The sequence below is a fragment of the Propithecus coquereli genome, unplaced genomic scaffold, assembly GCF_000956105.1.
Source record: "Propithecus coquereli isolate 6110/MARCELLA unplaced genomic scaffold, Pcoq_1.0 Scaffold281, whole genome shotgun sequence".
Taxonomy (NCBI): Eukaryota; Metazoa; Chordata; class Mammalia; order Primates; family Indriidae; genus Propithecus; species Propithecus coquereli.
The window spans coordinates 2,568,329-2,582,565 of NW_012148408.1; the positions used below are offsets into that span (position 1 = coordinate 2,568,329).

The 14,237-nt window shown below is 37.5% G+C and overlaps 1 protein-coding gene across 1 annotated transcript in view; it reads right to left on the reverse strand.

The window, feature by feature from the left end:
* Positions 1-3,413: 3,413 nt before the first annotated feature.
* The window catches only part of CRLF3 (cytokine receptor-like factor 3), a 55,332-nt gene continuing 44,508 nt past the window's right edge, over positions 3,414-14,237 (reverse strand). The window contains exons 5-6 of the mRNA XM_012648231.1: positions 4,453-4,565; positions 3,414-3,823 (exon numbers count right to left, since the gene is read on the reverse strand). Coding sequence (XP_012503685.1) covers positions 3,567-3,823; positions 4,453-4,565 — 370 coding nt within the window. The 3' untranslated portion in view covers positions 3,414-3,566. The remainder of the gene's footprint in view (positions 3,824-4,452; positions 4,566-14,237) is intronic.

Consider the following 14,237-nt stretch of genomic DNA (forward strand, 5'->3'; position numbering starts at 1 on the left):
ACATCAATCATCAATTCCTTTTGGGTCTAATTTAAGCATCTATTGGATATGCATCCCTACTGCCACTGGCTCATTTCACAGCTTAATGTCTCTCAAGGATAACAGTCTACTGACCAGTATCTTTTCTTCCAATTCATCTTTTGAAAATAAATCTTTTTACCTGTAAGATTAAATATGAATTCTTTAACTTGGTATATAAACCTCACAATGTGATGCCAGTCTACCTTGGCGGACTTCTGCCATTGCACCCTCAGACCTTCACTGCCATCTCACATGGCACTCCCACCACCATGATCTTGCGGGATGCCCTAACACACCCCGTTCTTCTCTCCACTGTGACCGCAAATTCTTTCCCTTCTGCTTCAGGTGCCAGGTCTGAGCTTATCAAATTTCTCATCTATTAAGAACTGGCTCATGGAGTACTTTGCTCTCTGAGCATTTTGGGCAGATTTAGTCAGTCTTTCCTCAGTGACATGCCAGGCATTTCTACCATTTACCACCCTGTCAGTTATTATCTTCAGCTGTGGCTTTCCCCTTAGTGTCCAGTCCTCCCAGGAGCACAACAGTTAAGAGCTGGGGATCCATAGTAGAAGAGGTACGGGCTAGAGTTCTGGCAAGACTAGCCATGACTGTAAACAAATTAATTCACATCTCTTGAGCCTAAGTTTTTTAACCTGTAAAGTAGAAATAATAGTAATACCAACATCATAAGAGTAATGTGGATTAAATGAGATAATCAATGTATTTTGAAAATCTAGCATTGTGCCTGGCACATAGTAGGGACCCAATAAATATCGATTCTTATCATTATATCATCACCCAAACTCTCTCTTCCCTCCAACCACATGGTTTTAGAATATGAAGTTCCTTTACCTATCTGAACAGAATGAGTTGGTTTTCTTTTAAAAATCTTCAGTTCACAGTTCAAGGAAAAAAATCAATATTTAAATTAGTTTCAAAGTTCAAAATATTACAACCCAGTCCTGTCTAGAATTAAGTTAGGTTTAAGTCATTTCTGTGAAAAGGCAGATTCTATAGGTAGAAATTTAAGATGTCATTTTCCTATAGAGGACAAGAAATAAATATGTTCAACAAATATTTCATGAATGAAAGGAATGGGATGAAGAGGTTTTGGAGAAAACAATTCATCTACACTCATTCAATCCAACATGTATCGTACACATGTTATGTGTCAGGCACTATGCTCAGCATCAGACACACAGAATATAAGAAAGTACAAGTAACCTTTCACATGTTACAATGATATCTAATTAAAATGCCTGGAGCCACAAGAAACCCTTTTTCCCTTCTAATGAAAAGTAGGTTAAAATTGGATTCATCAAATCTCACGTAAGAAAATAATACACACATTGAACTTTTAGTCTTTTATTTTGATTCAGATGGCTGGACAAGGCATCTACATTCTAGAACATCTTCTTAACAATCACTAAACAAGTGAAAGGCTACTTATATATAAAAAGATAAGGGGAAAAGGTCATGATTGTCTCACAGGGAACATGAATCCCCAAATAAGTTATCTTACAAAAATAACACACTTGCTTTTCTTTTTCTACTACCAGTAAAATGAAAAAAAGAAAAAAAAATTCACATTAAAAAAAATCCGTAGGCTGGTATAGCAAGTTAAGACCATTATTTTTACATATTAAGTCCTTCAAATAAATATTTTATACAAATTTATGTTTTCAAAAAAATAGGTTAAGTATTTACCCTATATATTTTTTGTCCACTAAAAGACCATTTATCAAACTGGCATTAAACTGGACTGTAGCTCATACCCTACAAATAGTAACACACATCACTGAGGCTGGAATGTACATGTCCATATTACATACATGTGAAATGGCTAACACTGCTGTGCATACTACTTCTATAAGTAGTTTTACCCTGTAAAAATCCTCTAGCCTATCTTGAATCAAATTGCAAGGAAAGAACAAAAGATAACACTTGCCTATTATGAGCCGGGTACAGTGGCTGTAATCCTAACACTTTGGGAGGCCAAGGTGGGAGGATCACTTGAGGCCAGGAGTTTAAGACCAGCCTGAGCAACACAGCGAGATTCCTGTCTCTATAAAAATTTTAAAAATTAGCCTGGTGTGGCTGTGCACACCTGTAATCCTAACACTGTGGGAGGCTGAGGTGCGAGAAATGCTTGAAGCCAGGAGTTCCAGTCCAACCTGAGCAAAAGCGAGACCCTGTCTCTACAAAAAACAGAAAAATCAACCTGGTGTAGTCACATACACCTGTAGTCCCAGCTACCTGGAAGGCTGAGGCAGGAGGATCACTTGAGCCCAAGAGTTTGAGGTTGCTGTGAGCTATGACGACGCCACTGCACTCTAGCTCAGGCAACAGAGCGAGACCCTTGTACACACACGTGTGTATATACATATGTATACACATATATACACATAGACATTTGCTCAGGTGTTTTAAAAATTGAAAAAATAATAATACTTTTAGGGACTTAAAAGGTTACTGAATACGGGCCAGGTGCAGTGACTCACACCTATAATCCCAGCACTTTGGGAGACAGACATTGGAGGATTACTTGAGCCCAGGAGTTTAAGACCGGCCTGAGCAACAAAGTGAAATCCCATCTCTACAAAAAATAAGAAAAATTAGCCAAGTGTGGTGCCATGCACTTGTAGCCCTAGCTACTTGGGAGGTTGAGGCAGGAGGATGGCTTGAGCTCAGGAGTTTGGGGCTGCAATAAACTATGATCAGGCCACTGCACTCCAGCCTCGGTGACAGAGTGAGATCTTGTCTCAAAAAGAGAAAAGAAAAGAGGAGAGGGAGAGAGAGAGAGGGAGAGGGAGGGAGAGGGGGAGGGGAGAGAGGGAGAGGGGAGGAAAAGAAAGGAAAAGAGAAAAAGGAAAGATTATTAACACGGAATAAAAGTCAACACTGCTTACCAATACCTGAACATAGAGAGCACAGTTAACATACTCATGTGGAAAGCACATGAGTAAATGTATATTACAGAACTCTGGCTTCCACCTGGTCTATTCCTGTTGTTTTATTCTAATATTTTTATATGGCCTTGGATCCTGATGATGATTTAATAAATAATACATTAAGTTTTTGTACTAATAACCAATTTTAAGAAGTACAGGCCAGGCACACTGGCTCATGCCTATAATCCTAGCACTTTGGGAGGCTGAGGCGGAAGGACTACTTGAGCCCAGGAGTTTGAGACCAGACTGAGCAATAGTGAGACCCCGTCTCTACCAGAAAAAAAGAAAAGAAAAAAAGAAGTACAGTGGACAGGTGTAGGACTTTCTATATCTTTTCGTACTTTTAAAGCCAATTTGATTTTTATTGTGATATATTTCAACTAAAAATATGCTAAGAATAAAATTAATTAAATTATGGTTTTGTCCACAACATTTAAGTCACTTACTGCTAAAATATTACAAAAGGAATCCAGTAAACACGTTCTATTTCCAATGGCCTGAGAGATGAAATAAACTATTTTTTATCAGTTACAACTAAACTGGGCTGAGGACAGCTACCTTCAACCCTGAAAACAAAGCCAAGCATCCAAAAGTCTAAAACACTAACACTTTCCATCCAGGATAGAAAAATGAGCATCCAAAGTAAAGAGAACCACAAGATTGATCAAGTAACCAATCAAAAACCACTTCTCTGTTATTCGAGCTAATAGTTACTCGAAGCTTGAAGTTTCCACCTTCGTTATTATTGGTGGTTCCTAGAGTCACAGCTTCAACGTCAAATGTTACAGTGGATCCAGAAGTAACTGCAGGCAACTGATTAGTCATTTCTTTTCCATTTACAAAAACTGCACCTAAAATGTTAAAGAGTCATTTACATGTGAGCAATAGCTAAGAGAATAGAAATAGCTTCTCTTACTGGTAACACAACTAATTTCCTAATTCAGATTTTAAAAAACACTTTGAAATGACAACAGGACATAGATAACACACTTAAATACGTTAATTAACCCTCATCCCCATGGCAGGAGAAAAAGCTTAAACCTTTATCACATTTTGGAGTTTTGGTCGAGGGTACTACTCTTTTCCAACAGAGACTGTGAGTTTCCCTTATCAAGAGCATCAAAAGAAACCTGACACCATTATAAAATGACATCCTGTGAAATAACACGATTGTTTCATATGGAATAAACAAGAATCTTGTTCTACTTAATGCTTGACCCCACACCACAAAATATTAGCATGTCTTGGTAGTGATTTTTAAAAGTGTGATTACTATGGAGTAAGGCATCAAAGAGTACTACAGATACAGGTTAAATGATCTGTCGTAGGACAATGCTGGCTCATGGTAGCAAAATAAATTAAATCATTAAGATACAAACACTCTCATTTCCTACTACAAACATGTAACATTGGGACAGATTCATATCTTACTACAGTAATTCACAGATTCCAAGGAGAATGACAAGTATTTAACTCTTACCATTGGTACTAATGCACACAGCTTGATCCCGCTGCAGAGACTCATATCCATTCTGTTTTTCTGCACACACCCCTATGCTGTCTCTTCTGTCTGGTTGTCCCACAGTTTCAACTCTGTAAATGAAGTAGAAAGATCATTTCATCTTTTAAAAATATAACGTGATACCTAACAGCTACTAGCTTAAAGAAAAAGCAATCTTATCACAATTGTTCTTTTCTAAATAATAGTAGCTAACAAGGAATAGCACTTACTATATTCTAGGCACTGTTCCAAATATTTTGTATCTATCTATAAATAATCTCATCCAATTCTCACAAAATATGAGGTAGGTGCTATTATCATCATACCCATTTTATAGGTGGGGAGAATGAGGCAAAAAAGAAAAAATAAGATTAAAAATGGCTAAATAACTTGACCCTGATCACCTGCCTGATGACTGGTGGAACCAGGACCCAAACCCAGGCATTCTGATTCTAGAGTCTATATATTCTTAACCATTTATAGCTATAACAGAACATTTCTATTTTATGTTCTGACTCTAGACACACAGAAAATTTATCATATTTGACATAATTAGTGTGACTATTACTGTTACCACCTAAACCTTGAATATGAGAGTCTGCAATGATCTGATTACTATTTATCAAGTATTTTTTAAAGAATTTAAATACAGACATTACAGTCCTAAAACAAGAACATTATGGTTATGAACACACTATTTTGCTTGGAGAACTTCATATGTAGAAAGTTTAAGTCTTTCTCTTTGTATTTTAGTTTCAAATCTGTCAATATACTATGTACTCTAGAAATAGAAATTGTAAGTATAAAGGTCGACACATATCCCTATTACCAGACTCAACTTTGTCTTCATTCCAAAAAGCCAGACTTTGCAAAGACAAAAAAACAAAGGAAAAAAGTGTGGAACTGAATGTGGCTTTTCCAAAAGATGATTATTTATACTCAATGTGGCCTCAAAATGTCCTTAAAGTGGCAAGCACGCAGGATCATAATCAATATGTGGTGGGTTTCTGAAGTCATTTCACCTCTGAGCCAACAGTCTAAAGAGATAGGGGAAAGAGTGTGATGCCAGCAAGACGGGAGAACAGGAATTCTCAGGCCTTGTTCTCCCACAGAAACACTGATTTAACAATGTTATACAGAACAAAATACCTTTATGACAATTCCACAATCCGGTTAAGAAGTTGCAATACCCCACGTGAGCACAAAGCCAAGCACAGCAAATTGAAACGGGTAAGAACAATTTAACTTTATCCCCATCAGCCCCTCCCCCGTACCAGTACAGCTCAGTGCCAGGCTAGAACATTCCAGCTTATGACTTCTCCCTCTGGAGGGAAGAAGAGCAGAAGAGCAAAGTGTATATCTAGTGTTCTGGCTCTTCAGAGGACTGCCGGAGAGACTGGTTTCTGTCTTGTCTCACTTGGAGTGCTGATGGAAGCAACATACTTGGGATGCCTGGGGGCTGCTGAGAACAAAGAATAGTGGAGAGCTGCTTGCTGTGGGCAGCATGACTTCATGACACTGGGAGAAGGGCCCAACTTGAAGTTTCAACCTCAGGAGAGAGGGAGAGAAACAGAATGTGCATCAGGCTCTCCAGCTTTTAGGAAGGCTGCTCGCCTGATTTGGGGAGTTGGCATACTTTGGATGCCTGGTGGTCACTGAAAATGAGAGGGGGGGATGGCTTGCTGCTGTAGAACCAGAGAATTTGCAGTGCTGCAGACAGACACTAGAGGGAGCCAGAAATTACGAGCTCCTGAAAAAGGAACCAGCAAGCCTCTCTATGATAGAGAAAATACAGGCAGAGGTCCAGAGAAATTGTATTGGCCAAAAAGGTTTCATAGGTCCCCAAAACACCTAGCTGAGCTGATTCGTGACAGTGATTGAACACGATTTTCCCCTGAACATTGCTAACCCATGAAGACTGGGAGAAGTCGCTATTTTTTCAAATGTACAGATGCCGTCACAGAGTTACAAGATACATGAAAAAACAAAGAAACATGAACCAAAGGATCAAAATAAACCTCCATAATCCAATCCTAAAGAAAGAGGTATATAAATTACCTAACGAAGTATTCAAAGTAACTCATAAAGACGCTCTATGAATTTAAGAAAATAATGCATGAACAAAGAACGAACATCAACAAAAAGACTGAAAATATAAAAAGAACCAAAAAGAGCTTTGGGAGCTGAAGAATATAATAAGAGCACTGAAAAATTCACTAAAGGGTTTCAAAAGCAGACTTGATCAACCAAAAGGATCAACAAACTCAAAGACAGGTTATTTGAAATTATACAGTCAAAGGAACAATAAGAAAGAAGAATAGCTGGCCATGGTGGCTCACGCCTGTAAGCCTAGTACTCTAGGAGGAAAGAGACTCAGGAGTTCAAGACCAGCCTGAGCAAGAGCGAGACTCCCTCTCTACTAAGAACAGAAAAATTAGATGGGCATCGTGGTACACACCTGTAGTCCCAACTACTGGGAGGCAGAGGCAAGAGGATCACCTGAGCCCAGGAGTTTGAGGTTGCAGTGAGCTACGATGACACCACCGCACTCTAACCACAGTGACATAGCAAGACTCTGTCTCCAAAAAAAAATAAGAAGAATGGAAAAGACTAAAGAAAGCATAAGGGACTTATGGGACACCACGAATAGACCAATTTACACATTATGAAAGTCCCAAAAGGAGAAGAGAGAGAAAGAGAAAGAGAAAGGAATAGGCCGGGCGCGGTGGCCCACATCTGTAATCCTAGCACTCTGGGAGGCCGAGGTGGGAGGATTGCTTGAGCTCAGGAGTTCGAGACCAGCCTGAGCAAGAGCAAGACCTTGTCTCTACTATAAATAGAAAGAAATTAGCCAAACAACTAAAAATAGAAAAAAATTAGCCAGGCATGGTGCTGCGTGCCTGTAGTCCCAGCTACCCGGGAGGCTGAAGCAGGAGGATCGCTTGAGCCCAGGCGTTTGAGGTTGCTGTGAGCTAGGCTGACACCACGGCACTCTAGCCTAGGCAAAAGAGTGAGACTCTGTCTCAAAAAAAAAAGAGAAAAGAACAGAATGTTTATTTGAAGATATGATGGCTGAAAACTTCTCAAATCTGGGGAAGGAAATGTATATCCAGACTGAAGAAGCCAATGGTCTTCAACCGGATAAACCAAAGAAATCCACATTAAGACACAGTTAACCAAAATTATCAAAAGTGAAAGATAGAGAAAGAATTTTAAAAGTAAGAAGGAAAGAAGCAACTTATCACATACAAGGAAACAACTATAAGACTGTCAGCAGGTTTCTCAGCAGAAATCTTGCAGGGCAGAAGAGAATGGGACAATATAAAGTGCTGAAAGAAAAAATACTGCCAACCAAGAGTATTATATCTAGCAATACTGTCTTTCAAAAACACAAAGGAAATAAAGTCTTCCCCAGATAAACAAAAACTGAGGAAGTTTATCACCATAAGATTTGTCTTATAGCTTTAATTATGGTATAGAAGCTAAAAGTATAAAAAATAACTATACAAATATAAAAAGTATTCACCATATAAAAAGATGTAATTTAGGACATTGATAATACAAAGTCTGTGTGTGTGAGAGAAGTAAAAGTGTAGAGTATTTGTATGTGATTGACATTAAGTTTGTTTTTTTGAGACAGTCTCACTCTGTTGCCCAGGCTAGAGTGCTGTGGCATTAGCCTAGCTCACAGCCTGGGCTCAAGCGATCTTCCTTCCTCAGCCTCCTGAATAGCTGGGACAACAGGTGCACACCACCATGCCCAGCTAACTTTTTCTATTTTTAGTTGCCCAGCTAAGTTTTTCTATTTTTAGTAGAGACAGGGTCTCGCTCTTGCTCAGGCTGCTCTTGAACTCCTGACCTCAAGTGTTCCTTCCTCCCTCGGCCTCCAAGAGTGCTAGGATTACAGGTGTGAGCCACCACGCCCAGCCACATTAAATTGTTAACAGCTTAAAACAGATTATTATAATTAAAAGATGTCTTAAGTAAGTGCCATGGTAACCACAAAGAAAATATGCACAGAAGATACACAAAAGAAAATGATAAACGGGCAGGGTATGGTGGTGGCTCAAGTCTGCAATCTCAGCATTTTGGGAGGCCAAGGTGGGAAGACTGCTGGAAGTCAGGAGTTCCAGACCAGCCTGAACAAGAGCAAGACCCTGTCTCTACAAAAAGTAGAAAAATCAGCCAGGTGTGGTGGCCCATGCCTATAGCCCCAGCTACTCTTGGGGCTGAGGCAGGAGGATCCCTTGAGCCCAGGGGCCTGAGGTTGCAGTGAGCTATGATGATGCCACTACACTAGCCTGGGTGACAAAGCAAGACCCTGTCAAAAAAAAAAAAAAAAAAAAAAAAAAAAAAAAGAAAAGAAAAAGAAAGAAAGAAAATGATAAAGGAATCAAAGCATGTCTGATTAATAAAAATCAATGAAACAAAAAGAGAGCAAGAGAGGAAAAGAGGAACAATAAAGCTTATAGCTTATAGACAAGAAACAATAAACAAAATGACAATAGTAAGTTCTTCCCTATCAAGAATTACTTTAAATTTAAATGAATTAAACTCACCAGCCAAAAAATAGAGTGGCTGAATGGATTAAAAAACCAAGATCTATCTCTATGTTGTCTATAGTAGACTCACTTTCAATTTAAAGACACAAATAGGCAGAAAGTAAAAGGATAGAAAAAGATACTCTGTGTAATGGTGACCACAAGAAAGTAGGGGTGGCCATACTGTTTCAGAAAAAACAGACTTTAAGCAAAAACTGTCAAAAGAGACAAGAAGAACATTATATAGTAATAAAAGGTTAACTCACCAGGAAGATGTGGCAATTATATATGCAACCAGTATCAGAGCACTCAAATATATAATGCAAACATTGGACAGAACCAAAGGGAGAAAGAGACAGCAACATAATAACAGTAAGAGATTTCAACATCCCACTTTCAGTAACGGATAGAGATCAATAAGGAAACACAGGACTTGAACAATCCTATAGACCAAACAGACCTAACAAGTATATATACAACATTCTACTGAACAAGAGCAGAATACACATTCTTCTCAAGCACACACAGAACATTCTCTAAGATAGGTCAGATGTTAGGTCACAAAACAAGCCATACTAAATTTATAAAGATTAAAATCATACTAAGTACATTTTCAGACCACAATGGAATGAAATTAGAAGTTAATGGCAGGAAAAAAACATGAAAAATTTAAAAAAAGAGAAAATTAAACAACAAACTCTTGAATAACTAATGGGTGAAAGATTAAATCAAAAGGGAAATTAAAAAAACTATTTTGAGGCTAGGCATGCTGGCTCATGCCTGTAATCCCAGCACTTTGGGAGGCCAAGGCAGGAGGATTGCTTGAAGCCAGGGGTTCAAGACCAGCCTGGGCAATATAGTGAGACCCCACCTCTACAAATAAATTTTAAATCTTAGCCAGGCATTGTGGCATGCACCTGTAGTCACAGCTACTTGGGAAGCTAAAGTGGGAGATTTGCTTGAGCCCAGAAGTTTGAGGTTACAGTGAGCTATGATCACACCACTGCACTTCAGCCTGGGTAACAGAATGAGATTCTGTTTCAAAAATAAAATTTTAAAAACCAACAAAAACTACCTTGAGATAAACAAAAATGAAAACAAAACATACCAAAACTTATGCAGCAAAACAGTTCTAAGAAGGAAATTTATAATGATAAACACCTATATTAAGAATGAAAAAAGGCCTCAAATAAAGAATCTAAGTCTATACCTACAGAAACTAGAAAAAGAAAAAACTAAGCCCAAAGTTAGGAAGAAAAGGAAATAATAAAGATAAGAGCAGAAATAAATAAAATAGAGAATAGAAAAAAATGATGAAACTAACAATTGGGTTTTTGAAAAGTTTTTAAAAATTGATAAACCTTTAGCTAAATTAAAAAGAGAGATGACTTAAATAAATGAAATCAGAAATAGGAGATTACAACTAATGTCACAGAAATTAAATGGATTGTAAGCAATATGAACAATTATATACCAATAAACTGGATAATCTAAAAGAAATGAATAAATTCCTAGAGACATACAACCTATGAAGACTGAATTATGAAGAAAAATCTGAACAGACCAATAACAAGTAAGGAAACTGGATCAGAAATAAAAACCTCAAAACAAAGAAAATCCCAGGACCATATGGCCTACCTGGTGAATTCTACCAAGCATTTAAGAAGAATTCACATCAATCTTTCTTAAACTTTCCCAAAAATTAAAAAAGAGGGAATACTTCCTAATTCATTTTATGAGTTCAGCATTACCCTGACACCAAATCTAAAAAAAACATACTAAAAGAATGACCCCTGGCCAGGAGTGGTGGCTCACGCCTGTAATCCTAGCACTCTGGGAGGCTGAGGTGGGAGGATCACTCAAGGTCAGTTCAAGACCAGCCTGAGCAAAAGTGAGACCCTGTCTCTACAAAAATAGAAAGAAATTAGCTGGACAACTAAAAACATACAGAAAAAATCAGCCGGGCCTGGTGGCACATGCCTGTAGTCCCAGCTACTTGGGAGGCTGAGGCAGAAGGATTGCTTGAGCCCAGGAGTTTGAGGTTGCTGTGAGCTAGCCTGACACCACAGCACTCTAGCCCAGGCAGCAGAGCAAGACTCTGTCTTGGAAAAAAAAAAAAAAAGAATGAATGATCCCTGATAAATATAGATGTAAAAGTCCTTAACAAACTACCATCAAACCAAATTTAACAGCATACTATAAGGATTATAACACCATGACCACGTGGGTTTATCCCTGGGATGCGAAAACAGTTCAACACATAAAAATCAATCAATGTGGTATGCGATATTAACAGAACAGAGGATAAAAAAAATCACATCATCTCAATAGATGCAGAAAATACATTTGATAAACTTCAATGCCCTTCATAACAAAAACATTGAAAAAAACTGGGAATAGAAGAAAATTACCGTTACATAACAAAGGCCACATGTGAAAACCCCACAGCTAATATCATACTCAATGGTGAAAAATTGAAAGCCCTTCCTTTAAGATCAGGAACAAGACAAGGATGCCCACTTTCACCGTTTGTGTTCAACATAATACTGCAAATACTAGTCAGAGCAATTAGGCAAGAAAAAGAAAAGGATTCATGAAAAAAAGAAAAGGCATTCAAATCAGAAAAGATTTCATATAAGAAAACTATTAGAACTAGTAAATGAATTCACCAAATTTCCAGAATACAAAATTAACATGCAAAATCTGTGCTTCTATAGATTTAACAATAAGCAACTTGAAAAGGAAATTAAGAAAACGATCCCATTTACAATGGCATCAAAAATAATAAAATACTTTGCAGTAAACTTAACCAAAGAGGTGAAAGATCTGCACACTGAAAACTATAGGAATTGCTGAAGGAAATTAAAGACACAAATAAAGACATCCCATGTTCATGGACTGGAAGACAATATTGTGTAAATGTCCATACTATCTAAAGTGATCTATAGATTCAATGTAATCCCTATCAAAATCACAATGGCATTTTTTATAGAAATAGCAAAAACAATCCTCAAATTCATACAAAATGACAAAAGACTATATAGCCAAAACAATCTTAAGAAAGAACAAAGCTATAGGACTCATGCTTCCGGATGTCAAAACGTATTACAGGCCAGGCCCAGTGGCTCACGCCTGTAACCCTAGCACTCTGAGAGGCCAAGGGGGAAGGATCCCTCAAGGTCAGCAGTTCTAGCCCAGCCTGAGCAAGAGCAGAGAACCCAGGAGTTTGAGGTTGCAGTGAGCTCTGACAAAGCCATGCACTCTAGCCCAGGAGACAGAGCAAGACTCTGTCTCAAAAACAAACAAAAACCTTGGAAAAAAATAAGAAAAATCACTGTTTGACAACTATCATAGTAATAACCAATTTAGGCAAGAATCATCACTGGACAGTAAACTAGTGACTAAAGAATAACGAGATATATAGACTTAAATTATCTCTTCACAAGATCCTCATTAATTATTATAAGGTAGATAAACTTGACAGATGCCACTTTAATCAAGTAATTAAAGTTAACAGCATCAGTAATATGACAAACTGACATAAAGTGGTTCCTGATATTATGATGTACTGAGAACACATTATTTCTTCTTCTTCTTTTTTTTTTCCCAAGACAGAGTCTTGCTATGTTGTCCAGGCTGGAGTACAGTGGCTATTCATAGGCACAATCATAGCTTACTGAAGCCTCAAACACCTGTCCTCAAGGAATCCTCCATCTCAACCTCCTAGGTAGCTGGGACTACAGGTGCAAGCCACCAGCCCCAGCTAATTTTAAAATGCTTCTTGACCAGCCTAAAAATAATAATAATAAAATAAAATAAAATAAATTTTTTTTTACAGATAGGGTTTCACTATATTGCTGAGGCTGGTCTCGAACTCCTTTCCTCAAGTGATCCTCCCAAAATGCTGGGATTACAAGCATGAGCGATCATGCTCACCCTGAGCAATTGATTTTTGACAAAGGTGAAAATGCAATTCAATGCAAAGAGGAGAGTCTTTTCAACAGATAGTGCTGGAACTACTGGAGATCCAGATGTAAAACAAAACAAAACTCAACCCATATTTCAAACGATACTAAAATAACTCAAAATGGCTCATGGATCTAAATGTAAAATTTTAAAACATAAAGCTTCTAGAAGAAAACAGAGGAGAAAATCTTCTGATCTTGAATTAGGCATAAAATTGATAAATTATACTAAAAGAATGAGAAGACAAACTACAGACTAGGAGAAAATATTTTCAAAACATATACTTGGCAAAGGATTTATATTCATCAATATTTAACAATAAAATAAAAAAATTGGCAAAAGATTTAAAAAAACATTTCACCAATGAAGATACATAAATATACAATATACAAATATAAGCACACGAAGATATACAACATCACTAGTCATCAAAGAAAATTAAAACCACAATGAGATATGACTATATTTCTATTAGAATGGCTAAAGTTAGGAAAAAAAAAAAAACCCTTAAAATATCAAATGTTGGCAAGGGGCCAGGCACGGTGGCTCACGCCTGTAATCCTAGCTCTCTGGGAGGCTGAGGCAGGAGGATTGCTTGAGCCCAGGAGTTTGAGGTTGCTGTGAGCGAGGATGATGCCACAGCACTCTAGCCTGGGCAACAGAGTGAGACTCTGTCTCAAAAAAAATAAATAAATAAAATAAAATAAAATAAATAAAAAAAAAATGTTGGCAAGGATGCAGAACAACTGAAAAGCTCATACACTGCTACTGTGACTATAAAATGATGCAGTCACTTTGGAAAACAGTTTGATAGTTCCTTATAAAGTTATACAAACACAGTTATGACCCAGCAATCATACTCTTATTTATTCATTTACCCAAGAGAAATGAAAGCTTACATACATACAAAAACCCATAGGTAAATGTTTATAGAGCCCTTATTATTGCCAAAAACTGGAAACAACCTATATGTCTCTTTATTGGTAAATAAATAAGCAAACTGTGATATAACCACATGATAGAATACTATTCAGCAATAAAAAAGGCCTACACTATTGATATATACCACAACACAGATGAATCTCAAATGCATTATGCTAAAGAAAATAAGCCAGAATGACAAACAGTGACATACTATATGATTCCATTTATAAGACAGTTTCAGTGGATTAATAAAATGTGGTATATGTATACGATGGAGTACTATTCAGCTTTAAGAAACAATGGTGATATAGCACCTCTTGTATACTCCTGGAT